The 26565-nt window shown below is 43.4% G+C and overlaps 1 protein-coding gene across 1 annotated transcript; it reads right to left on the bottom strand.

The window, feature by feature from the left end:
• Positions 1 to 5488: 5488 nt before the first annotated feature.
• On the bottom strand, positions 5489 to 21915 carry CUNH16orf72 (chromosome unknown C16orf72 homolog). Its single transcript, XM_017809023.1, has 4 exons — positions 21513 to 21915; positions 20712 to 20792; positions 16420 to 16695; positions 5489 to 8906 (listed from the first exon to the last, which is right to left on the bottom strand). Exons 1-4 carry the CDS (start codon positions 21733 to 21735, stop codon positions 8662 to 8664), a joined length of 825 nt encoding a protein of 274 aa, XP_017664512.1. The 5' UTR covers positions 21736 to 21915; the 3' UTR covers positions 5489 to 8661.
• Between the last annotated feature and the right edge of the window lie 4650 nt (positions 21916 to 26565).

Here is a 26565-nt window from a genome sequence, read left to right as displayed (position 1 = left end):
TCGCTGTGCAAGGTTTGTCAAAGAGCTCCAAAGAGTCCAGGGAAGGACACTCACACCAGAGTCTTCTCTCCCTGCCTGTGCTGGCATCACCCTCTGCTCTCCAGCTTCACTTGCAAACCCTGCAGTATTGCAGTCATGGCTGCAGTGAACTCCTGGGAGGGAATTTCCCCAGACCTGGGGCCATGCAGAAGAAGAGTGAGCACTCTGTTCCACTCCTCACTCAGAAGGAACATTAATATTTTACCATCAAAGACTATTGATTTTCTTTGTCCATCTTGCATTTCTTGAGCACGTCCTGTATGGAAACAAACTTAGGAGAAAAGAAGAGAGAGCAAATAATGTTGTTTAATTTGCAATGTATGACCGGTTTCATTATGTGAAATGCTAAGCCTGGAATTTACTGCATGGATTAAGTGTCACCCTGGCAGATAATGGACACAATACATCCACAAATGAAAAGCAGAATGAGACACAAGTGGCAGAAGTGGGAAAGCACACACTGTCACTCCATCTGCTGCCTCATGCATCACCCTGTGGTGACCAAGGCACCAGCCTGAGCCTCACCCAGCTGGGCTGGGCAGTGCCACAGGTTGTACCAGATCACCTGAGAAGCATCTTGGACACCTTGTCACCCGTTTCACTGCTGTCTGAGTTAACTTTGGGCTACAGGCAAGAGTTACTCTTGTATAATAAAGTTATTATTATGGAGATTACACCAGCTCTAGTGATACATTTGAAAGTTTAAGTGCAGGAAACACACAGGATTAATAAAAAGCGACATTTTCAGCTCCAAGGGCCTGCAAAGTTGCCTTCAGCCACTGAGAAAGTAGGCAAGCAGGCTGTCAAGACAGATTTTGATCTTAACAAAGTAAAGATGACACCACACTGCTCTTCTAAGGATACAAATACTGATAGTAAAGCCAAGATTTTTTTGTTGCATAGTTTTGTTCATCTGATGATCTTAGGAGCTCATCAGCTAAAAAAGCATCAACTCCTCATCAGTCACACGAGCAGGCAAAGGCACTGTTAGGAAGCAAACCCACTGGGCAGGGATGCAGACCTGCCATCACACCAGGCAGCACAGCCCTTGGCACAACCTGCTGGGTGCCAAATTCCAAAATAAAATCTGGGCTAAAACACAGCAAAACCTCAGAGACTGGGAGAGCCAGGACTCCTTCCCCACACCTCAGGCTGCCCATATCACTTTGCCTTTTCTCCACCTGCAAATACGGAGACTCATGCTGCCTTTTAAAGATATTTAGGCAGTAGCTGGACCACTGCCACACTATAGGTATGCACTGGGGTAAGGCTCCCAAAAAAACCAGGGGCTTCATCACCACGTGGGACTCACAGGGCACGTGATCTCTGCCCTGGATTCCCCCCTCCTCCTCTCTTTGCACCCTGCAAAGACCAGTGAACTGCAGTCCTGCATCGCTGGGACATTCACCCCTCTGCTTCCCTGCAGCATGGGCAGGAGCTCCTCCAGCTCACTCCCAAGCAGTGGAAACGGGCACAGATCCATAAAGCAGCTGAAGATCTGGCTCCACTTGACAGCAGTTTTATCTGAGATCATGATGAGCTTGATTAGAGGGTGCCAGATGGATTGCTCTGGGGAACCATATTTATAGATAACACTTGAAAGGGCAAGTTCAAGGTGATGGCCCCTGGTGGCCCTTTTTGTATTCCTTCAAGAGATCCTTATTCCCACCTACCTGAGTGCTTGCCAGGCAGGTTGGAAAGACAGCAGATGAAAGCTCCTGGTGCTTTGTGTTTTCTCCTGCTGCCACCTTGCCCTGCACCACAGACCATGGACAGCCAACACAGAGCCACACATTCTTCAGACCAAAACTCCATTTTTGTGCCAGAGCAGCATGGGGTTTTTTTCTCAAAGCAATGAGATACTCAGTGCAGTAACAGCACTTCACCACTTTTTAGAGCCATCATCTTCCTGCCTCCCAGCACAGCACTTGCTACTTCACTCTGGACCTGAGTGAGATGGAGGCAAGAAATTCACCGAGTCAAATTTGGGAGCAGTTTCTGCTTTGCAGGGCTGCCTGTCCTTAGGAGGTTATGGAATAGCAATTTTGATGAACAACCTTTAAGCTTCCAGAGGAGCACATGCCTCCTAGGAAAGGAAAATTCATCCATTCTTAAGTTCTCATCTGTGGTCAGTTGCTCTTTGAGCAGCAGGTGTTGCTTGGGCAGCATCAAGCAGTACCTTTACCCCCTCACAGATAAAACTGCATGGACAAGGTCAGTATAGAGCAAATCCTAGACTAATTCAGGTGGAAGGGGGGCCTGGGAGGTTACCTGGTCCAATCTCTGCTCAGAGCAGGCCCAAGAACAGGATGCTCTGGGCTGTGTCCATTTGAGTCTGCAGTTATTTCCAGCCCTATGACCTGTGGGGAATCTGAGATTATGTTAATTTAAAAGAAACACCACACATCAGGTACAAGCACTTACCAGAAATACCTGGACCTCCAGAGACACTGATTTCAGCACAGGGAGAAGCTTCTTGGGCAAAAGAGGCTGGAGCCGGCCACAGTCACACACAGGAGGAAGAAAACCAGATGCAGACAAGGCTTGTGGGTCCTGCCTCAGGAAAGATCAAATCAACCTCAAAAATGACTTTGAGGCAACTCTTAGGCCTTCTTCTGTTGAAACTATTGAAGACCCAGTTGTTGGGATTTAAATATGTTGAACCCATTTCCCTGAAAAATTTCTACACGGGACAGATGACTTGTCTGTATTTTGGAAAATGCATCTAGAATTTTGGCAAGATCTGAAGCTGTTAACAGGACAAGCAGATGGAAACAAATCAGGTTTTAATGAATAATCTAAGACTCCAAATGAGTTGCACCCTTGCACTGTCATCTGCAGCACACACAACTCTGCAACTGCAACATTCATCTTCAGCACATCCCTACTCTGAAAACTGCAATCACTGAAGTCAAAGACTTGAAAATTCATTTTAGCAGAGAGAAATGCATCTTCAATGATTTACATTAATGACAACAGTTTCTCCAGGGAACAGAAAAAAGCTTGCCTGCCATGGGAGTTCACAGATGCTCTTTCAGTATAGCCACAAAAAAGCAGATTTAACTGCACAAGTTTTTTCAGCAGAAAAGCTTAGAGATGAAAGAAAAAATATCAACTATAGTTCCCTCAGTAGAATAAACAGTTGGATTATTAGCAGGGCATTCAACACAAGTCTCTAGAAGATGGACCTCCTTAGCTGAGAAGTTCACTCACCTCTAAGCACAAACAATTAGTTTCTTTTTGTTGGTGCTTTCAGAGAGAAACGGAAAACAGGCTTCAGAAAACTAATGCTGTCTTCAACAAAAGTGATCTGCTGTGCTTTAGGAAACAGATAAGGCACTATCATTGTTGTCAACTTGTGGCAAAGCTCTCTCCCCAGAGCTTTGAAATTTGAATTATATTCAAAAAAGCACAGCAGGTATTTTATCAAAAATAGCCACAAGACTGGCCTAAAACATTCCAAAGATGCAGAGATTTCTGTGGTTGAATGTGACCTAAAGATCATCCTTTTGCTAAGAGGTCCCACTATAGACTATTAGAGTTATTAACTGCACAAGATCAAGTAATTATTCTGTTAAACAGCAGAACTAACTTATTTTCTCACCACCTTACTCTTCATCTTGCATACTGCATCACAGATGAGACTCAAGGAATTCACTTCAAAATAAGAAAGCTAGGTTCAAACAGCAATATAAAAATGAAAATACACAGGAAAGTAACAAACTGAGCTTTGGACTTGTGGGCATTGGCTTGTTCTGTGAGCAGGGGCACACAGGGCTGTGTGGGCAGGAGCTGGAAGTGCCCCATCAGGACTCCAGGAGAAACAGCACAAGGTTCTCAGCACAACTACTTTAAATGAAAACATTTTGTATCCTCTGCTTTGATGCTTTGTAAAAAGGACACTAGATGTTCAAAATATTGGAAATAATCCTTGTGGCTTGAGTTTCAGAGCTGGAAAAGCATCATGAGTTTTTCTGGCAAAGATGTGACAGCGTTACAGCACGATGACACAAACAGGACCCCAGGATTGCTCTGTTCTGTAGCATCCAGAACCAGCTTCTTGAGACTTAAAATAAATCTGATGGAACAATGGTGAAATACTACAAGGCATGATTACCACTGATCTTAGATGCTATTTTAACCAGTTGATCAATGCATTTAATGCTGAAGTCCAAGATTTTCTATAAACCAATGTCTGCCCAGTGGGCTCACACCAGATGCACTTCCCCACCCATCCCACCACGGTCAGTGAAAACACAGCCCTTATGAACAGTCCTGATGTTCCAAAACCCAGAGAGACACTGCTCAGCATCACTGGCCAGAGCCACACGGGAAATGCTGGACTCTCATTACCCACTGAGAAACACGTGGCTTCCACTTTTTATATTAAAAAATAAAAACAGGGCTAGATGATGCTTCCATGCTACACAGAAGGGAATTTGGTTGGATTGTTCACTACTACCCCTGTGAGCTCGAGCTGCCCGTTTGAGATGGGGCACAGGGAGAGAACAGCAGCACAAAGCACCAGTGTTGACCACAGAGCTGTTCCACCCTGAGCTCTGAGAGCTCCCTGGCCTCAAACCATCCCCAGGAGTTACCTGCATGGACAAGGAAAGCCCTGGAGACAGGCACAGCTACTGCTGAGTGCCAGGGCCTGCCTCCTGACCTTGCATAACCAGAGGCTCTGGAATGACCAGCCCACAGGGCTCCCCCAAACCACCACACCTGATGCAGAGAACTCCACAGAACAAGTCAGGCGTGCATTCCTCATTTCTGCCAGAATATTGCTTAGCTCTAGGCTAACAGTTGAAAGATGCTGTTTTCTAGAAGCCATTTAAGCATCTTTTCAAATCCCTGCTGGAACATTTCACTGGCTAAGTAAGTGAAAAAATGTTAACAGTAATTAAAAGGACACATTTTTAACTTAAAAGCCCCTGTGAAATAAAGCTTTCCTTCATAATCAAGTTCTAAAACCTGCTGATACAGCAAGTGGGAAATAGTTTGCAGGTTTAGGGACACCCACATAAAGCAGGAAATGCTGCTAATTAATTAAAGCACGTGATTTCACTTAAGTCCAAAGAGTCTTTCGCAAGAGACTGGAAAGCTCTACCATTGAAGTCAATACCACTTAACTTCCTAAAACTATGCCACTTAAATCTCTTTAAGGTGCTTTTTCTAAGTATTAGTGATGTTAAATTGCAGAACATCTTGTACAAATGTAACAGCACACCCCAGTTCTTTGTATCTGCATCAGTCAGTAAGAGACAAAGGAAAAAAACCTGTGTGTAAGCTCAGCTGAACAGCCACCAAATTGCATTCCTCAAGGGAAGTCCTGCTCTGCAGAACCAAGGAAGCCTGTCAGCTCACACTAACCACATCTTCTCCAGGGTTACTGATGGAGTCTTATTCAGAAACTTAAAGAACTACAAAGCAGCCTGATCAGTTGTATTTTTTTTTTTATTAGGTTTATTATGACTTAGAGTTTCTATTACTCCAGCTGGGTAAAACCACATTTGAAAGTAAGTTTAACTGCAGGACTTCAATTTCAGCCAAAATCATTTTTGCATTACTTTATTGTAATATAGATTTAAATTTAACATTGAAAACTTACTTCATTAATAAGCAAGCCAAGCTCAGTAGCTTCAGTGCAGGATGTACTTTATGTAACTGCCGCACATTCATGTTAGATTGGATGTACATGGAGAAGAGACCGGTCAACTCTACGATTCATAGGAGAAAGCAAAAGTAAGCACCATTTTTACCAAACTAAACAGTTCTCAAGTCAGTGTTTCTTACTGAAAATCAACTTGCTTCTGGCTCCAGGAGCTACAGCTTGGATAATAGCTGAGAGCTATTTCCAGAACATCAATTTTCTACACTGGCACAAGAAATAAGTCTTCAAAGCAACAGGTACTGGATTTTTTTTTATTTATTTTTTTTTTTTTAAGAGACAACCTGTTTTCCTTGTGTTTACCAGGTGAATACATGCATTTTCGATCAATCTGGCAGAGGTCAAAGAACAAACAACATTTAGTTGGGACTAAATGAAAAACAATCAAAAAGTCGCCAAATATTTAAGGTACAAGCAAAAAAAAAAAAATTTAACGCAACCAGTTCAATATCTAAGCCTGCTTTCTTTCAAAGAAAAATGGCACAAATTAAATAAAAAGCCAGACAAATTTAGTTTTAGATGGTACCAGACTGAATTAATGCTTGAATGCATTAACAAGGTTTGTTTCACTGCAAGGAAGGGGAGAAGTAATTTGACCAGGCTCTGTGTCTTTGGGCTTAGACCAGCAGCACTGCTACAGTTCAATATGCAGAACTGATACCAACACGGTGTCACCTTTACCACATGTAAGAGTAAAGTGTGTTAGAAGTTGCAGAGCATAAAGCATCTTACTTGTACAAGCCAGTTAACAAATAAACAGAAGAGCTGAAGAATGGCTCTCACAGGTGTCCTTTCTGTTCAGGACTCCAGACTTTTCTTTAGAACAGAAAAAAAATCCCTCTGCCAACAGTCTAATAAATACTAACAGATATATTCAGATACCATCTCCAAAATCTTTGTTGAAAATGCAGTCTCCAAATGAAAACTAGCTTTATGCAGTATTAATATCTTACATAAACTAAATCTTATGAATTGTAGTTATAGCAGTAACTGAAATTAATGTATACTGAGTCTTTGAGTGATGTGCACGTTCAGCTACGTAACACAGGTGGGGGGTTGAGCAGTTCTTACCCTTTTGGACAGTTCTTACAGTTGTCCATAAACTACAGAGCCTCTCACTACAGTATTGTGCAACTGTTGACATCTTTAAGGACTCTGATGTAAAGAAATGTGATGGAAGCACCACAAGGCAAGGAAATCATGCTCTTAGTGGAGCACCTTGAATTCAGAGTATCTCACACAGCATTGCTGTCTTGCCTTGACTACAGACACTGCTGAGAGGATACCAGGGCAAAAAGGGGCAAACCTACAGTGAAGTCTGCTTCACACAGGGAAGATAATGCAAGAGATCTGACTCTACAAGCACATAAGCAAAAATCTTGAAGAGCTGTGTATTAACATGGAGCCCAAGGTGCCTTAACTTGGCTGGAAACCACAATTTTTAGTATTGTGAATCCAGCATAGCTACATTTAATCCAAGAATCAGCCTATGCTTCCAGTTAAAGCATGCATACCACCTCACTAAATACCCCTTCCCAACGTGCAGGTTTGGAGCTCTTCATTTTCTCATTCTCCCTGTGTTATCCTTTTCCTAGGCAGAGGCTGAGGCCCTGAAGGCCAGAGCTTCCTGCATCTACATACAGAACCAGTCAAGACACTCCATATAGAGACTGACATATATCCTTCCCCACTCAGAAACGGATTTGCAGCAGATCTCTAGTTCAGTTTTAGATTACGCTCAAGTTACGGCAGCCAGAGTTCGATCCTATGAATGTAAGCTAAACACAAAGAGAAAGCCATTTATCCTTTTCAGTTCACCCTTACGGCATGTTTATCCAGAGTTTTATAATCAACTTCCAGTTTTAAATTATTTTCTTAGCACTTCACAGAACCTGCATGTCGCTCCCTCCCGAAGAGGATGAGCATTGCACAGAATCTTGTCTAAGTTAGTCCAAGTTTCCATATGTGACCAGAAGTCTTACTTGTTAGAACACACCCCTTTTCCAACTATTCCCCACATTCCCTCTCCTCCCACCCCTCCCCAGCAATGGGCAATTACTTCACAAGAAATGTAAAATAGGATATGGGTGTACACAAAACCTACCCTTCACTAATACTGAACAGAAAAGCCTATTTTCCAATTACAGGACATTTTTTCTAAATTTAGGTCAGCACTGGTGCAGTCTGCACTGTGTATGATTACCACGAGGATAATACCAATAAGTACATATATTTTCTCAAACTGATTTAAAAGCCTATGAAGTTAATCGGGGAAAAGTTTAATATTGCTACTTCAGAGCACTAGAACACACAAAGTGAATCCAATAAAGATCCTTGTATTGATTCAATATTAAGTATTAATCGCATGACCATCATAGCACCTCTTTACATTATCACACAATCACCAGAATTATCAACTGCTTTTAAAACTAAAAAGGGTACAGTCCAATATTTATAACTTGCACACTGTTACTATACAGAAACTAGGTGCATGGTACAGTGCTGCAAAAATGGAAGCCTGCAGTTTTGACAAAGATGCCAAGTCATGTTGTAGACAATTTCAGTCAAACTGGCAATACTGTTTAAGCAAATACTCAAAGCAGGAAATAAAGGACAAAAAAAAGCATTCTATAGCCAAATAAACATCTGAAATTTCCTTTCCCTTTAATAATACAAGTAAGGTCACTTTTAGCCTTGGAACAGATACATGTTCGCCTATGATGATCTTGCTAACTACTACACAATATCTGATGTCCTCTGCTAAGAATATAGTTTAAGAAAGCCGCAGTTACAAGAGGCATCTAATGTAATATCTAAAATTTCCTTTATGGCATTTATTGAATTCGTCTTAAACAGTGAATATGGAAAGATGGCCTCATGTTTCCTTTTCAATAGTACTCTGAGGATCAAGTGGCTTTCAAGCAGCATGGTGGGTTTGAAATTTTTGCAGTTTAGATCATTCTGTTGCGTTTATGAGTTGGTGAGTCTGTAATGACATCGCCACACTGGGCTGAGGTACGCTTTCTAGTTCCACCATTGTCCAAGTGGAGTGCCATTTCTTCTGATATGAAAGTGTTCAAATCAACATCATGGAGTCCATTTCTCCTTCGACTAGCATTGGAGCCACTGCTCACGTGAGTAGGCGAGCCTGGGGTACTTGAGCGAACACTTATACTAGCCATTGCACCACTAAGACCTGGGGAAAGAGAGAAACACCATTAAAGTCACACAGCAAAGAAAGAGCATTTCCCACCTGTGGCAGAAAGGATGACACTTATCCGACTTCTACTTAAAGGCACTTCATCCTACTGTTTGTACCACGTTTTTATTTCAAGTCCAGACCAGGCCTTCTCAGCTTTTAGTCCATGTAAGAACCTAGGGACGGGCAGAACTGCTTTTTATGACATTAGAAGCGAGCTTACACACCAGGGTGTAGCAGCACACTCTGGCAAACACCAGCTCCATAAGCATGACATGCTCAAAACATGTATATACTCAAGAGCAGACTATTTCAATACAAAGGCTTCACACCAGACCAAGAGTTACACAGTCTTACCAAGGCATTTCCAGGCTGAATTGGCTTGGTCTTGTTTCAACACCACCACCCTGCTCCCTTTCACTCCCTCAGCCACTGGAGTTTTCAAAAAAATTTGCTATGACAGATCTGATCCAAAACGCTGTCATGGGTACCCTGCAAGTACTTCGGTTTGTGTTCACATTATTAGTGTTTAATTAAAACTGAAGTTCATTTCTTGGAGAAACAAAGCCATAAAAAGAATACCATGAACTTCATACTAATTTAAACTTCATCTTCAGTGATGTTACTATTATACTTTTTGCAAAAGTGGGACATTCCAAAGCATAAGTTTACTAAGGGTTGCTACATGCAAGCCTAACTACTCTTGTCAATTTGGAATTCAGGCTGTATTTGTAGATAAACAGGAGCTCAGAGATAAGACAAACATCTTTGCTATCATAACTCCTTCAAATCTGAGTATTATTAGGAAAGTACGAAAACACCTACAGGCCCTAGAAATAAAACTACCAAAGCAAGAGTCATGCAGGAAGATAAAGAACAGCAGATCTATATCTGCTACTAGATCAGTCCCCAGAAACCTCAATTAAAAGCTAAACTCTAGAACTATCTGCAGCAATGGCAGGTTAATACACAAGTCAGGATGGAACAGACCAACCAATGCCACTCTATTGAACATTTCTATTAAATGGACATTTAAAGCTTAGAACTTGTAACAGCACAGGGAATACTTTTACACAGGTCAGGCATTATGCAACCAGCAGGAACAGCCACTAATCACTGCTGATTTCTTAGAGCTTTTGCTTACAGCTCTGCTTGGTGTTCAAACACAGCTCAGAAGCACGGCCTGAACTCTGACATGCACCCTGCAGATTTTATTAATATCAAAATCATCTTTCATTCACAATGGCAGAAAGTATTTAAACAGCAGAAGCTGTTTTTGTGAGAAGGTAATTCAGAAACAAGCTTTGTGACAGTACTCTCTGGATTAAGGTCAAGCTCAAATTGAAAACAATTATGAAAAGTTTCTATACATCCACCAAAGAAAGTAAAGCAGCTACTTGATGACATGGATGTATGAGCAAAAAGCCAATTCAGATACCATAACTTGGATAAACTACCAAGGTGCGTTAATTTGGGCAGGTAACAAATCACTTCACAATTCAAAGAAAACAGTAGTTTAATTTCAACTGTCATGACATACATTGGAAAAAACATTTATTCATCCTGTACATTTAAACTGGAAAAAAATCTGACAGTGCACAGAAGGTGACATTATTTCAAATCCAAACTGATTGCAGAGATTCGCCCCACATCACTAGTCCAAACAAAACTGATTTGAACATGAAAGTTCACTGTTGTTACTTCCACTTAGAGAAAACTATTTACATCACTTTCAGTAGTTTATATCATACAACCCATAACCAAATGGTCAACATACTAAATCAGTTTTATCATGACACCTTTTCATTATGTTTAGTGCCCAAGTAAGAGAAAAGTTATTCCAAATAAACCCCAAAACTGACCTGTGATGTGGAAAGACATTTTTGGCATCACTCAAAAACTACGTTTTTAAGTGGAGCCTTTTCAAGTAACAAGCATTCTTTAAAATAGTAGATACAACAGCCAGTTAAAAGATGCACCTTTAATATGCTGAAGCATATTCAAAATCAGACTGCCAAGGTTCACAAGCAATGCCCAAAGCAGTCATTAACATCCTAATATTTAAGTAATAATGAATCACTGTACATTTAAATACACAAACAACCTTCAGGAGATAATTAGAAGTTAAAATCTTCAATCAAACTTAGTGTCAAAGGCAGGAGAGTAGTTTTGAATTAATTTCTACAGAGATAGGAACACAAGGATATTGCATCACAGCATGGACTTCGAGGTGCAGTTTAATCTTGCATCTCATACAGGTATTTAGTACCAGGAAGAGTAATTACTGAGTATGTAACAGACTGGGTGACAAGCTGGTATCAGTTACTGGCAGTTAACATATGACACAGCACTGCACACCAACCAGGACAGCAGAACTGCCAAATGAAACATTTAGACCACAGTTTAGGATTGGGTAATCGAGCCAATATGGAAGAGTGCACTCAAATATCGAGATGCCATTTCAAGGAAGCAACATCTCTGAAGACAATCTGCAATGCCCAAAAGATCTACTTTTTGTCAGCAGAGAAGACATCTGTCCACAGTTGCTTTTTTTCTTGGTAAGTTGTTGCAATGCAGAGAAAGTCTCAGAGAACCCATTTACTGTGAATTATTCTGAGTTTAAGCTTTCAGTGGACTCGGAGCTCTTCCCAAAGCATTTCACCATTTAAAGCAGTAAAGCAAACAGTACTGACACTAGGGAGTAGTAAGATGACATGACTGTCAGCAAACACCATTTCACAACCCAAATTTCTGTGATTAACAAGACCCAGTCACAGGCACATCAATTTTGTCTACACTAGAGGATGGAGATCCAAACAGCTGCTGAAGTGTCTTTACTTCTTTCCCAATCTCATGATTGGGAAGTCTCCCACTCCTTTCTACCAGGGACATCTCCCTTATTACTAGAGGCCTTTAAGAAAGCACACATGGCTCTTACCCCCTTTTTAAATTTGAAAGGACTGAAGTGGAGGGCATATCTGAAATGTTTTGCAGTACTTATTACATTCTCATTCCTGTCATAACTTTCAGTCATCAACAATATGACATTTCATAGCCAATTAATTTTACAAAATACTCATACCTGCAGCTATATTCTAAAGGCATTTATTATAGTTCTATGGAAAAGAGCCACAGTATAGAAAGAATTGTGACCAATACTAGCTAATTTATAACTAAGTACTCTCCAAAGCTATCAAGTGATTAGAATGCTTGGCTAAAAGTATGTTTCATGGAGTATGAAATACTTAAAACTGTCAACTCAAAATTAGCAAGTTTATCAACACTGGCCTTACAACCTGCAAATGCTGTTTCATCTGCACCATAACCATGTCCATAATGAGTGAGTTATTCAGGTCACTACCACAGCATAATATACTGGGTAACCACTGCTCAGTATAGTAATAGTATTGTTTTCCAGAAGTTTTAATCAGGAAGTATCAAAAGGAACATTCACGCTTAGATAAGTGTGACTAAAGCAGGAATTAGTTAATAACCCCAGATAAATACAAAATGGCATGCAGAGAGATCCTTGTCACTCCCCTATGTCATACCCACCCTTTCACAGTACTGCTCAAAGAGCAAGTTTTAGCAGCACATACCAATGCACAATTCCATCACAGCTATATATACACACAACCTTTAAATTACACTATGTCAAACCAATCTGAACTCTGCTCTCCCATCCCCTCTTCTACCAACTGCTGCTTCTATATTCTGCTAAGTGCTCATGTTTTAAACTACAGTTTAGTATTCTGAGAAGCAACTACGAAGGCCTGGTGGAAAAATCAGGCTTTTAAGGGGCCAAGCCACACACTTCTACATGCAAGTGTTCCCCTTGCCCAAGGAGAGTGAATCACATGGATGATATACATCAACATTAAAGCTGAAGAGAAAGAGAACTAACACTCCCTCACTGAACTGTCGCCCTAATTTTTTTCCCTAATTCACTCAAATTTTGGTTAAGTCTAATGCAGTTCAGCATTGCCTTTCCAAGCTTGCTTCTTCCCCCTCCTTACATCATAACATTTTCTCACATTATGGTGAGAGAATGGGCTGTGAACGTGGAGCACATCCCACATTACAGGACCAAAGCATCACTTCAAAGATGAGCCTGCACAGCCACCAGAACCTCAAGATTGGGTATGTTACAGCCAGGCACAAAGGCAGCTTTTGGGAGTCTTACGACTATTAGCTCAGACTGAAGTAATTCTGTCCTTTGAACCCCATCTCTTATAGAACTGGGTATGTCAATACACATCCAGGGAGCAGGTGAAGATACATCCATACCTTCACTGACTGCAGTGACAGTTCAGGGACTGCTGAAGTTAAAAACCCAACTCTATATTTGAGGTATTTATCTTCTACTGCCACATCTTAAAACACCAAGCATCAGATGTGTAGTTCTTGAAGTTACTTGGCACTTCAGAGTAAAACATATATCACCTTGAACTAACTACACAGCTTTTCTTAAAGGCTTTAACTTCTTTTCAAGCATTCACAGTTCCAAGTTTCCAGCCACGTTTTATTTCAAAGATTGCCCATCAGCGCACTAATAATGGAAAGCTGATATTAAGGGCAAAGATTTTGTTTACCAGAGTTTACTCTCTCAAGAGGTTTCTTAGTTCCAAAAACTCATTCTCAAGTACCCTGAAGTTACACTAAAGATTTCAGTGTAACAGCACTGGAGCTGAAAGAGAAGTGAGAACCTATACCCCTTTAACATTCTCCTAGTTTTTTGTCATGATAATTTTGCTTTTAGCTACCATAAAAGGCTTGAAAGCAGAACAGTAGAGAAGAACAAGTTTCCTTGTAGTACAAAGATTACAAGGTAAGCAAGGTGATTGTGATAACCAGTATCACAAGATTAAATTCTGGGTTCAAAATCCCTAGCTTTTGTCAACAAAGTTGTTAACTACCTTGCAGAGCTATAATATGGGTCAGAGGTAACAGGGTTGGAGACAGAAGAGGCAAGGCTAAAAATCCAATTTTAACACATTTCAGATGCAGCATACAGTTTAAACAGTGCACTGATACCTAAAGGATACTCTTCTCAAGTTTTAGTCTAGGGCACACACCTAGAATTGGGTTTGATATTCCAGGAAATATTAAATTATTAACTACTTTGTTACCACAGCTTCTGTCAAAGTTTTCAGATGTGCTTATGAGGGATTTAGGAGTTACATGATCAAAAAAAGAGGGATTTTCCCCCATCAAAGAGGATGGTCAGAAAATTATGCTGCCATGGTCTTTAGATGTATATTTCTACCTATTTCTGAGAAGTCAATACACCAACGCTGCTTCCACAGTGCACCACTAGGTGCATAGATCATAGATCATTCATATCTACTCCTGCTTCACTAAAAGAGGGCTGAGGGCAGCAAAGTTTTAGCATTATTCCTCAAATCTAATTCAGCCCATTCACATCACCAATGAAGAAATACTCCATTCCCACCAGGAAGCCTACCAGCACAAAACAAAGCCTCGCTCTTTCACATGCCAGTCAAAAACTCCCCTCAAAACCTTAGTCCTGAACACTTGCCTGGACTGCTACTCACCATCATCAGGTTCTCATGTTCCCTCACAACACCCAGAAGCAGCAAAGCACTTTTGAACAGCCTGACAAATAGGAAGATAAGCATAGCCCTACACACAGCTGAAGATCTCTCACAGGATTCAAAATCAAAACATAGTTTTGAGAAGCCCTACAATAAATGGGAAATGAGTTTGGGAGATGGCGTAATCACAACTTCCTTAATGTTAAAGAAAAGAGGGGGAGAAGCTGGAGGAATGCAGACATTGTAGGCAATAACCTAAAAACAGTTATGAGGCCAAACACAAGCCTAGTCACTAAAGGATTAGCACAAAAGCATTTGTGTCAAGGACCAGATTGTAACTGATATCAGGAGAACCTAATCCAGAAGGAGACTGACATGTAATCTTGTCAACCAGCTGATGAAGGGGAAGAGGGCATTTCTAGTCCCTGCAGTGCCAGTACAGAGCACAGAACTTCCTCATGACCCTGTATCAGGTTATGAAATATGGATGACTTTATACATCATGGCTCAGATTCCCATGCTACAGAGAGAAGTGACTTCCATAAATCACTTCTGTACAAAGCAGATGCTAGGAAACAGTACATGGACACAAAGAGAGCCATGTTACCAATGAAAATGCCTCTGAGTTTACTCTGCTTGAGCCCCCACTGTGCTGAAGTGAGTCTTGCTAAGCTTATTCTCACCTAAGAGTGAGCCTTTGTAGTTAGATCCAACTGCACACTTGATTCAACTAGTTCAGAAAACTTTTTTTTTTTAAAGAGGTTGGTTATCACAGTGAGAGTCAGCTTCTGCAGTTGTTCTCATGAAAACAACTTGATCTACTGAACGGGCAACAGTGGTACACAGAGTTCTCTAGGCAGCTTCCAATATGCAAAGGAAAACCACCAAAACTGACATGACTGGGTGGAAGCATGCTTGATTTAAATGGCAACAGACCAGCCAAAAATACCAGGATTAGGCTGCCAACTAGACACAAACAGTGTCTGGCTTACGTATCTTGAAAAACCACCACAGCATAGCAGGAGCAAAGACTGCACTTTCAGGAATCCACTCTAATTAACTTATTAATTCTACCCCCCACTGAGAATATGGACACAGTAAAAATTTCATTAGGCTGCACTTCTAGATAGCTTGATATGGTCTATCTATGGTCTAGATAGCTTGATATGATTTGTACCTAAAGATATCTGCTACCCTTTTGAACTTTAAAAGGCATAAAACCCACAGGTGAACTGCCTCAGTTTCAGCTCGAGCAATTTAAAACACATTTGTCTATCACTTGCTAAGTGACAGTCCAGTTCAGAATAAGCTACTGAATATTCATATCTGGAAAGACAAGAGATACACCACCAACCTTGTTAGTGATGGCAAGGAAGGAAATTCAGTTTGACACTGGAAGACACTTAAATCTGAAAGTGAGCTAGAACAACGTTCTGAACAGGACTCACTTATTGCAACAATGTGCAAGTGAAATACCCTTTCCAGAGCACTTTAAGTAGAATGCTGAACCTTATTATCCAGGGCATAACAAAGGTACTAGAGTGAGCTAGATGCAGAAGCCTCACACATCAAACTCCCTCTCTAAGCCCCCCAAAATTTGCTAGTAGTCAAATCTTAATATGTAACTCGTTACTACCATTTTCCAAGAATTCTGTTTACTTTAGCATTGGTATGAATGTCAAGTCTCTCCATGCTTCAAAAACACTACCGAGAGTTGATACTTAACTGGTGAGTTCACAGCTGTGGAATATTACAGATCCAAACTTCATTTTTATTCAACGCTTTTTCCTCATTCCAAATATTTGGCTATGCCTAAAAACTCCCACAGAGAATGAAGGAGATACCTTCAGCTGGAACACCAGGTACATGACACGTTATGATATGCCAAGAGCCAGACATGCTTTAAGAGCCCCCACCCAAATTTAACCAAGTAGTATTGAAAAAATGACTGTTACCATGCAGAGCTATGGCTTCACGGAAGGGTTGCAAATCAGTCTCTACAGATGAGCTAGTTTCTGTTGAAGTAGCTCGGTTAGGGGATACTACAGTCAGTCTTGGGGGAGCTCTAGAATTTCTTGGAGGAGGAACTTTTCCACATAGGAAGCTGATCAAGTCTTCTCTTCGAATAGTTCTTCTGCGTTTTTTAACCCAAGCTAACACATCCTTGTTCCGCCGCTGATAGCCAATCTGAATTCCTAAATCAAAGCTTCGCTGGTGGGCATCCACACTTTCTGCAAGAAGACAGAGAAAAGGTCTCTCAGTGTGTTACAGACAGCAATACACAGCATGGCACATCACTGGTGTGGCTTCCTGTCAGCAGTGCCGGGTTAGTAAATCAACTGGCACAGGAGTCACATTAAACCTTAACAGAACATGAGGAGTCACAAAGTCAACAGCAACTCCAGCACCACTTTAATAGCATTTACTACATTTCGGGTCAACACTGCAGCACTGTTTATTAACATTAAAAACACACAGCTTGTCAGTCTGAGGAAGGTACTTAAACCAACAAACAGACTTAGATGCTCCTGAAGTGCATCAATAGAGACAGGAAACCTCCGTATAAAACAAGGAATAACTGCTTTCCTTCATTCTGATAGGCGAGGAATTGTCAGAAAACTCAAGACTTCTTCAGAGGTCTTCTAGTTTCAGCTGACCTTCAGTTGCAGAGGCAATTCATAGCCCATAGTTTTGAAACTAGATAGAACAGAAGTGTCCCCAATGTCTTTCAGTCAGGCAAACCATTTACAAAGGAAGGCTGAGAAAGTTTCCTTCCCCATTTAAGATCCCACTGCAATTCTGATATACAAAAAGCTTTAAACACACTATTTGCAGTAACCCCTACTACAAAATGCAATTTCATTCTGTTGATTTAGTCACCTGTGCACATCAGCTATAACTGTGCCTCTAAAAGACTTAAATGTCATGTATTAAGTTGATTTCAAACTTCAGGAAGTGTATTTCTGGCTACTAGTTTGAGTAAGTTTCAGACCACAGTAACAGGTGGGACAAATCCTGTTTGATCCACAATTACGCTCATTTTGTTTGTCATAGGTTTGTTATCAAGCTTTGCCAACAGCTATTTCAGTTTCATGAAAATTACTGTTATGGTGCTCTTGCTCCATTAAAAGGCATCAACATATCCACTCCAACTTTGTTTACTTGATTTCCACAGAATTTTTTAAAATATGGCACAGCTGATTAAAACAGCTTTTTATACTCTTGCTTTACTAATGAAGTCCAACATAAGAGCCATTTTCCCAGAACATTAAGGTGTTTCCTTAAAAACAGCTGTCCCAAGATATTGGTTTACAGGCAAATAGTGACATACACATCTAATCAAGCTTTCTCACACTCAAAAACCCAAAGAGAATCACTGTTAAATGCTATTCCTAGGGTTGTATTCTAAAGGCACCCCTGCATGGTCCACAGAAGACAGCACTGAAATCTATACTGTCAAAAAGCAGCACTTCAAACCTAACACAACCTACCAAAACAGAAAAACATCTCAACTGAGCAGAGTTAAATTGTGAGGCTTTTGGAATATAAGCTGTACAGGTACACATAAAGTACACTTAACATGTTACTTCTTTTGCACTCTAAGAACATTTTGCCTATACTGCTTTGTAATTTGAAGGCTATATTTCCAAATGCTAATTCCTGAGAAAGCAATGGCAACGTGACAGATTATTCCTCCTGCCATTTTATACTCCACAGCAGCTTAGACTCCAATACACTTGCAGTAAAAGCTACCCAAACACTTTGGAGCCAATTTAGATGCTGATAATATTCCTCTAATCACTTCCTGAAATACCAGGAGAGTCCTTCTGGGGCCAGGAGCCCGACTTTACGTCAATAACCTGCTTTCTTTGTGTATGAGAATGCTTTACAAAGTGCTAACTGTGAACTAGGTATGAGGTCAAACACATTGACTGCTGATGTAGCCTAGAGAAATTTCAAGCATCATTACCCTGGCAGAGATTAGATTTTTATGGTAAAAGCTACGACTACTTTGTTTACAAAGTTAGCTGGCAAAGCGTCAAGTTGCGTATGTTCTGAAACTACTATGTCAAAACTAACATTTAGAAAACAGAGTTTTTAAAATAAAAATAAATTGTAGGCTCAGAAGTCTTACTGTAATATATACCTAAAACTTTCACTGTGGCCTTAAGTGCTAAATTCTACATTACAAGCCATACCTTCACTTCTCTAGTGCAATCAAGAAGACAATCAAGCGTCTTTAATGTGACCTCTGTCACCAGAGCCAAGCAGAAACTCATGACCTAAGACCATCAGTGTGGTCTGATATTAAACTTCTAAATTATTTTCAGAAAAAAAATGCTGACACTCAAGACATCATGGCATTCTCATTATGCACAATTCCTCGGGTTGCTCTTGATAAAAAGATGATGCCTCAAAAATCTGAACATTTATCACATCAGAAACCAGCTGACAAGGCAAGAGGCCATTTGTGGTGTTCAGTTCACCACCCCAAATACTTCTCCAGTGTTTGACAGAGTCCTCCAAAATACAAACATTACTGAGAATGTGAAAAACAGGAGATTTTTTTTTTAAGTCCTTCACTAAGGAAAGCAAATTCACATTAAGAGACTTGCCCGGTATGCCAGCGTTTAGCTGGTTCTACCATGATCTCACCAAATTTCTACCCACTTGCAAGTTAACTGAAAATTGAAATATGGCAGCTCTGACGAACTGAAGTACTTCAGCACCTAAAGATCTGTTTCAGGTGCTGCTTTTTGAAGCATTACATTACACCTGACTAAAGACAGCCTCCTACTTAAATTCTAGTTTCCCTGATCACCACATACATATGCACATCCTTCAGTTAATCACATCATTGCCAAAAAACCCAGGGTTCATTTTGCCTAGAGCACAAGTAATCAAATGTTTTAAACCAGAAATAAACAGCCCAAGTCTTCACAGTAAAAATGCTGTAAGGGAGAGCAAGCTATTTGTAAAGACAGACTGTAATTATTCCAATTTATTAACACTACCTGCTGCTATTCCAGCACCATTCTCAAACGACTGGTGTCCCTGACCATGTTCTAGTGACCCACTCCCTCGGGCAGCACCTCCCCTGCTCTGTGAGGTGCTGCCCCTCTACAGGAGCTCACACCCCCCCACACACAGCACTCAGAAGCACTTTCTGCAGGAGTCAAGTCCCTGGCAGTGAGGGTTATGCACCTACATTTCCTCCTTGCTCTGTCCCACATCCCTCATAAACCTGATCACCCATGACAACCACGTTAAGTTCAACTGCTTAAAGCAAATCCAAAATGGGAAAACTGGAAGCAAATGAAGGAACATACAGGTAGAAGCACAGATAACGCTGTACAGAACAAGAAAAAAAAAAAAACACGACTCACAAAAAAAAAAAATCAAACTACAAGCCAGAAAAACAACCATTTGGAACTTTAAAGCGTTTTTCTTTCTTGGAATGGAAGGCAGTAACAATAGGAATCACGCTGTGCCAACTTCAGCCTTCACTGACATATATCATTTTGGTACAATCTTTTAAACAAACTAAAAACCACTGAATGATCCTTCCTGCAGACAAGAATTCCTGTGACAACCCAAGGAACTGCAGAGTTCAGAAACACACAGTAAAACAGCACAAAAAGCACAGCCACATGCAGACCACACTCGTATCAAAGTTCTGGCTAACACTGCTTTCTTAGAGCCACCCTGGACACAGTCATAATGACATTCTAGTGCTTAAAATAAACTGGGAGGCTTACTTAAGAAGCCTCACTGCCACAAGAAGATAAAACTTTCCCGTCACATAACATCTATGCAGAATTTTACAAACACTAAACCCAACTTATGCTTCACCATAAAAGTACAGGTTTTCTACTGACATCCCAACATCTAATGCACCATGAAATACACAAAATGCAGGGAATTTAAGTACTGCTTAATAAGCCATTGCACGCTTCTCTTGAATTCACGAGTGACAGATACACATTAAAAACAACCTTTTTCAAGGGTCTCGAAGTAAAACAGGTTTTAAGTTCATTAGTCACTGACATGAGGCAACAGAAAAGATTCAGCTACCGTCAGCTAAAGTGGCCCAGGGAAAACTTGCAAGATTCAGGAAGCAGTCTCGGGTTAGATTTTATCAGGGTGAATAAGAGACATTAACAGGCCCTGCTTATGAGTAAGCCGGGGCAGGAGGCTCTGCGGGGAGGGCTGCCGGGGCAGCGGGGCGGGGGGGGCAGCCCCTTACCTTTGTAGAGGTTGGTGACCGCAGTGGCGGCGTTCTGGAAGGGGACCCAGAGGGAGAGCCCCGGCTGCTGGCACACCCGGTCTGCAGGGAGGGAAGGACACACGCTGTTTATTTTGGAGCACCAGCTCCGAACGGCCATGTTAGGTTTCGCCATTTTGTTCCACCTTCCGGAGGCAGCCCCGGATCGGGGCCGAGCGGCGCCGGGGCGGGCGGGGGCGGCTGGGCCGGGGCAGCGCCCGCGGTGCCCCCAGCGCGGAGGGGCCCGCCCGGGCCGCCCCCGCCCCGGCGGACAATGAGCCCAACGAGCCCCGCTCTTCGCCATTTTGTCGGAGTCTCTTCCCGGGGCTGGGCGTCGGGAGCCGCCGGCAGGGCCGGGCTTCCCGGCCTCCCACACCCTCCACACCCTCCCCGGGGCTGCGGGCTCGCCCCCGCCGCCCGCACTCCCCCGGACACCCCGCGGCCGCGCTCCGGCCCGATCCCCCACCCCCGGCCCCGCTGCTGGGCCGGGCAGGCGCAGGAGTCGCCCCGGAGGCCGCGCCGGGCGCTGTCCGAGCCGCGGCCGCGGCTCCCCCTCCCTCTCGCCATTTTGTTTTCCCGGCCGCCTCCCGGCGCGGCCGCGGCCCGGCAGCGGCTCCGACCGTCGCCCCGGCCCCTTTGTGCGGCCGCGGGACCGGCCCCGACCCGGCGGCTCCGCGGCTGCTCCGCGACCTACCCCCAACCACTGCCTGGGCCCGGCACCGAACCCACCGCCCGCCCGGCCCCGCCGTGTCCCCTCCGCACCGGGCCCTCGGCAGCGCTCACCCTTGTAAAGCTGCGCCACGGCGGTGGCCGAGTTCTGGAAGAGGTGCCAGAGCTTCTGTTGCTTGTGCTCGGGCTGCGCCGCCGCCTCGTCCTGCAGCTCCGGCGCCAGCGCCTCCTCCTGCTCGGCCTCGGCCAGGCACTGCCGCTCCCACTTGCTGAACCAGTGCTCGGGCCCGTGCTCCTGGATCTCCGCCTCGCCCTCCTCCTTCTTGTCCTCCATCATCCGCCCGGCTCCGCGTCCCTGCGCCGCGTAGCACACGCCGTCCCAACCGCCGGCCGCGTTCGCTCCGTGCGCCGGGCCGGCCCTACCTCACCCCCATGCCGGGCCCACCCGCAGCTCTGCCGGCCCCAAACACTCCGAGCGCCGGCACCGCCCCGAGCGCACTGAGGCCACGGCCGAGGCGCCTGGGAACGCGCTGCCGCCGCGCCCCGCCCCTGGCGCTCGATTGGCCGCGGTCACCCCGGCACCGCCGGTTCGAACGGCAACGCCGGCGCTCATTGGTCCGTCTGCACGTCCGTCAGGCGGGGCACCCTCGGTGGGCGGAGCTAACGCAGGTTTGGTTATGCCGTCACAGCCCCGTGCCGGGGGCGTCGGCGCGGCGCGCGTGCGCAGTGCGCCGCCTCGCGCCGGCCCGGCCCCGCCCCTGGCGTGAGGCGGCCCCGCCCGCCCCCCCTCCCCTCACGGCGGGGCCGCGGCCCCCGCTCGGGCAGAGGCGCTCCCGCCCCCGGGCTGCCCCTGCAACCGCCACCCCGCAGCGGTACCGGGAGGTGGCAGCGGCCGCCGCGGCATCGCCGAGGGGCAGAGCCCGCCCGGGAGGCGGTTCCCTTCCCAGCCCCGAGGGAAGATGGCGGCAGGGCAGGGCCCCAGGGCCGAGCCCTGTGGCACGGCCGGGCCCGGCGCCAGCGCCCGGCAGAGGCGGCTCTGAGGGGCTTGCACCGAGGGGTCGGACCCACGCCGTCATTTCTCTGTCTAGCACTTCTCTTATCTATTTCACACATTTTTTACCGTTTGTTGCGTTTGCGCTGTACCAGGCGCGATCCCAACAAACAGACGGAAGCCGCGGCTGCTTTGCGCACCTTTAAAGCGCTCGGTTACCTCGCGAGCTCTTCAAAGTGCTCCTGTGGAAACGCGCTTCACAACTGCTCGAGCCACACTTCCCATCGAGAGAAATGCCCCCCCGAGCAAGGAATTGGTGTGGAAACACCCATCAGCAGCAAGCCCTGGATCCCCCTCTGCGTCCTCCACAAGGACTCTCGTCCCTCGGGTTTGCTCTGGTGCCAGGGCTGGGCACTCCTGCATCCACACCTGGGGTTGTATTCACTGTCCCCAGGCTGCCACTGCTGCCCGTGGGTCCCGATCAGCTGCCACGTCATTAAACTGGTATCAGACTGGTGTGCCCGTAGCACCCGGCGCTGCAAACACAGACCTAATGGGCTGCCTCCTCCTCTGACAGGCTGTTTTATCCAGCCCGTGCTTGTTCCCATTTAAAACTTTCTTAAACGCAGAGGAATTCAAGCCTGAATCGTATATAGTGGGGGAAGAGATGGTATGAGGAAATAATTGGAACTCTTGGGTTTTTCCTTTTTATCTCTGAGGACAACTGAAACTAAAGCTGCAGCTATTGTATTTCCTAAACCACTGAGACTAACTACTAGGGACTTCCTGCCTGTGGGTTATGCCATGGAATTCCATCTGAGTAGGAGGGATAAGAGCATCCATAGCTCTGTGCATGTCTTTTTAAACTGAAGTGGTGTTGGCTTTTAATATGTATATCTCATATATATGTATATGTGTAACACTACTGCACATACAAAGAGGCATGGGTATTCTCTTCCTTTCTAGGTAAGGCTCTGTCTAATCCTTATGTAGGATTATGAACCTCAGTAAAATTGGTTTTGTAAATCATCCATTGATCAGCAGGCCAGTAAGTACCTATTGTGGTGCAACATGGGTGGGGTTTTTTTCCCCATGCAACTGTTTTAAGGAAACCAAAAACAGAAGAGGAATTCTTCTCTATTGATTTCTAATAAACTACTTACAAGTTGCAAATATTCATTCCTTGTGTTCTTAAGTTCTTTAAATATTGAAAGGCATCAAATGGGAATGTGTGATGGGATTGTGTTCAAGTATTTTTCCAATAAATCAAGTATTCTAAATTCATCTGTCTCATAAAAAAGCAGTAATTCCTGTCAGCTTCCATGGGCTTTGCATAGGCTCCCTGTAAGATCTGAGATCAGAAGTTAGTGCATGGAGGAGACATGGCTATCCTGGATTTTGTGTACCACACATCTGTTTTCTGAATGTTTCTAAAGAGTTGCGTAATGTTGGCAATACAATGTAGTGTAAATCATGATTTATTGGGCACACAGTCCTGAAATTTGGCTGTGACTGGTGCCCAGTCAGTGCAAATCAAGCAGGGGGTTGTAATGCATCACTGGGCAATCCTGGGTGAAAGCTCAGCACCCAAATTTCCTGGTTTAATTTACAGAAACCTGGCTACACACAGGTCGCAGGAGAATCTACAGCTGATAAAAACGGGAGATTTTGAAGGTTATTTTCCTTTCAACACACGTTGCACCAGGTGGGTAACCTTGGAATTGTTGTATCAATTGTTTTTACAGTTTTCTGAAGTAGTTATTGGTGATTTCTGGCATAATAATGGAGAAGGATGTAGCACAGCTGAGAACACTGGGATACTGAATTTTCAAGTGACAAAACTTAGATCATTTTTTGGTAGAATAGGTTAAAGAACTTTAACGTGGTCTACAGAGTTCTTTATGCCACATGAAGATATAAAGGGTGTTAGAGAAAGGAGCCAAGCATTTTCAGGGGCTAGGATAATAATGGACCAAGTGAGTCCTGCACGTAGAGAAGTGGAATTTAAATGGAGAACGAGAACAATATTGATTGACTTCTCGAGGTAAATTGTAGAGGAGGCAGCAAAGGAGAGAAGAAAACAGAACAAAAGCGCCTTAACACACCCAAACACTTCTCCCTGATGCCTCCTGAGGAGCTCAGTGCCTGCACCCTCTGAGCAACACTGAAGCAATAAAGAACTTCTCCTCCCTACAAATGAAGAACAAGTTTCATGCTTTCTGCCCAGCCATCGGTGGTACAAACACAGTTGTGCTGGTGTTGGTTGGTGGTAAGTGATTTGTTGGCTAAAGACTGGGAGGTCACTGACATGCACATGGCAAACGTGGTGTCTGAGTAATCCCGGTGTTTTGCCTCCTAATTTCCCCCATGGGAACGCTGTAGTGATGAAAGCAGTGTGGCATCCCAACTGAAGTCTCAGGGGAGATAATTACTAGAGCATGATGAGAATATGCTAATTGTAGAAGGCTCTGAGGGTTTGTTTTATTCCCTGATGCAGACTCTTACTGGGAGTTGAATTTAATGATAAATAAAGGAAAACATTTTTTTAAATATGAAAATGTGGAGTGGGGAAAGAGAAAGGTTTATTCATAATACAATCTATTCAAAATGAACACTAACATTTTAAATTATTTGCTTGTGTAGATGGCTCAGTGCAGACATGGGAATCTTTTCACAGTGCTGTGGCCAAACGTGAATACTTGTGTAAGAGAATGTTCATGGTATTTTAAGAGGAAGAACTGAAGGAAGCAGGTATTCATTTCACCAAAGGGAAAAAAACAGGTCTGAGTGACAATATTTTCATTTCTCTTCACCATTTTGTCCTCTGGGATCAGACTGTCGGTATGTTGTCCTCCAAAAAACAGGTCAGCAGGGAAGGAGATTACTCAGCTGCAAATTGTAATGTTTCTCAGGCAAAATTTTTCATCCCAGGTAGGTGTGAAATAATGTGGCTGAGCGAGCAAGCAGCAGGTATCTGTGAGGAGTCTGGTTCACAGAGAACAGCCGTGCACTGACTGTTTTATATCACACAATCAAGACAGTTTAACCTGTTAGTGGTGCTCTCAGATGTGCTTTTATGTCTGTTGGCTTGTTACTGCTGTGCCCCACTGGAAAGTGTGAAGGGAGAGCACCCTGAGTGGAAACACTTGATCAGTCTGAAACAGGAACTGATTGACAAAGGTCGAAAAGCATCAACACAGGAGGGTTCTCTGCGGTCTCCAGAGCCTCATATTCTCCTGTTTTGGAGTCATGGGAAGTAGAAAAGTAAAGAAATAGGATTAAAGGATTTCTTTTCCTAGGTATATTCTGAACACCAAAACTGGGTAAGCACTGCAAAAAAGGTATCTGAATGCTGGTTTGATAACCTTAAATTAAAAATGTATGTTGCCACCGTGTCTGCATCCTTCCTGCAATGTCCTGGAAGCACTTTAGTAGCAGCACTTCTAAGAACATGATCAAAATGCTGTCTCGTAAAAGCAGTGAAATTATATGATTAAAGCTTGGTCAATTTATTTTTGCCTAAAATAGTAGTCCAGACACTTTTTGCCCCAAAAGCCATGCTCAGTTTGAGAAGGAAAGCAGTTTGAGTCTGCAAGAACCAGATTCTCAAAACCTCTTGTCAGGACTCCGATATCAAAATCATTAAAACAACCCAGACAAGGAGCAAGACTCTCCTTTTGCAGGAAAGACTCATATCCTATGAGATACAGATAACTGATGTGTGAATTCAAACTCTATCAAAGAGTGGGAGACACAGTTTTCATTTTACTGGGTAATACCTCAATACATACTTGGTTCCACTGAAGTAAATGGTATTTCTTGCATAACAGGATAAAGCACGTGGTGAATATGCAGTTGTCCTCCTGCTCAGTACTTCAGAGCAGCCTAATCTTTCTTCACACCCTAAGAACTGCTCTGAAAGGAGAACTCTGCTTGCCTATAATACTTCTTTAAACAGTTTGTTTATTCTTTGTCCAAATTCAAATCTCTAGTGCATCATCAAAAATAAAAACAGTTTCTACATAGCACAACGATTGAGAGTCACGAACAAAGTCCTGTTGCTGTGGTCTGTACAAATAAAAGAGATGGTCTTTACTATGAAAGACCAGCAATTAAAAGACATTTTCATGATACACAGTGAATGAGCAGATTCATTCTAATAACACAATGCTATTA

The sequence above is a fragment of the Lepidothrix coronata genome, unplaced genomic scaffold (assembly GCF_001604755.1).
Source record: "Lepidothrix coronata isolate B3197 unplaced genomic scaffold, Lepidothrix_coronata-1.0 Scaffold24, whole genome shotgun sequence".
Classification (NCBI taxonomy): domain Eukaryota; kingdom Metazoa; phylum Chordata; class Aves; order Passeriformes; family Pipridae; genus Lepidothrix; species Lepidothrix coronata.
Note: the sequence above shows the minus strand (reverse complement) of the source record. Positions and strands in the feature narration are given on the sequence as shown.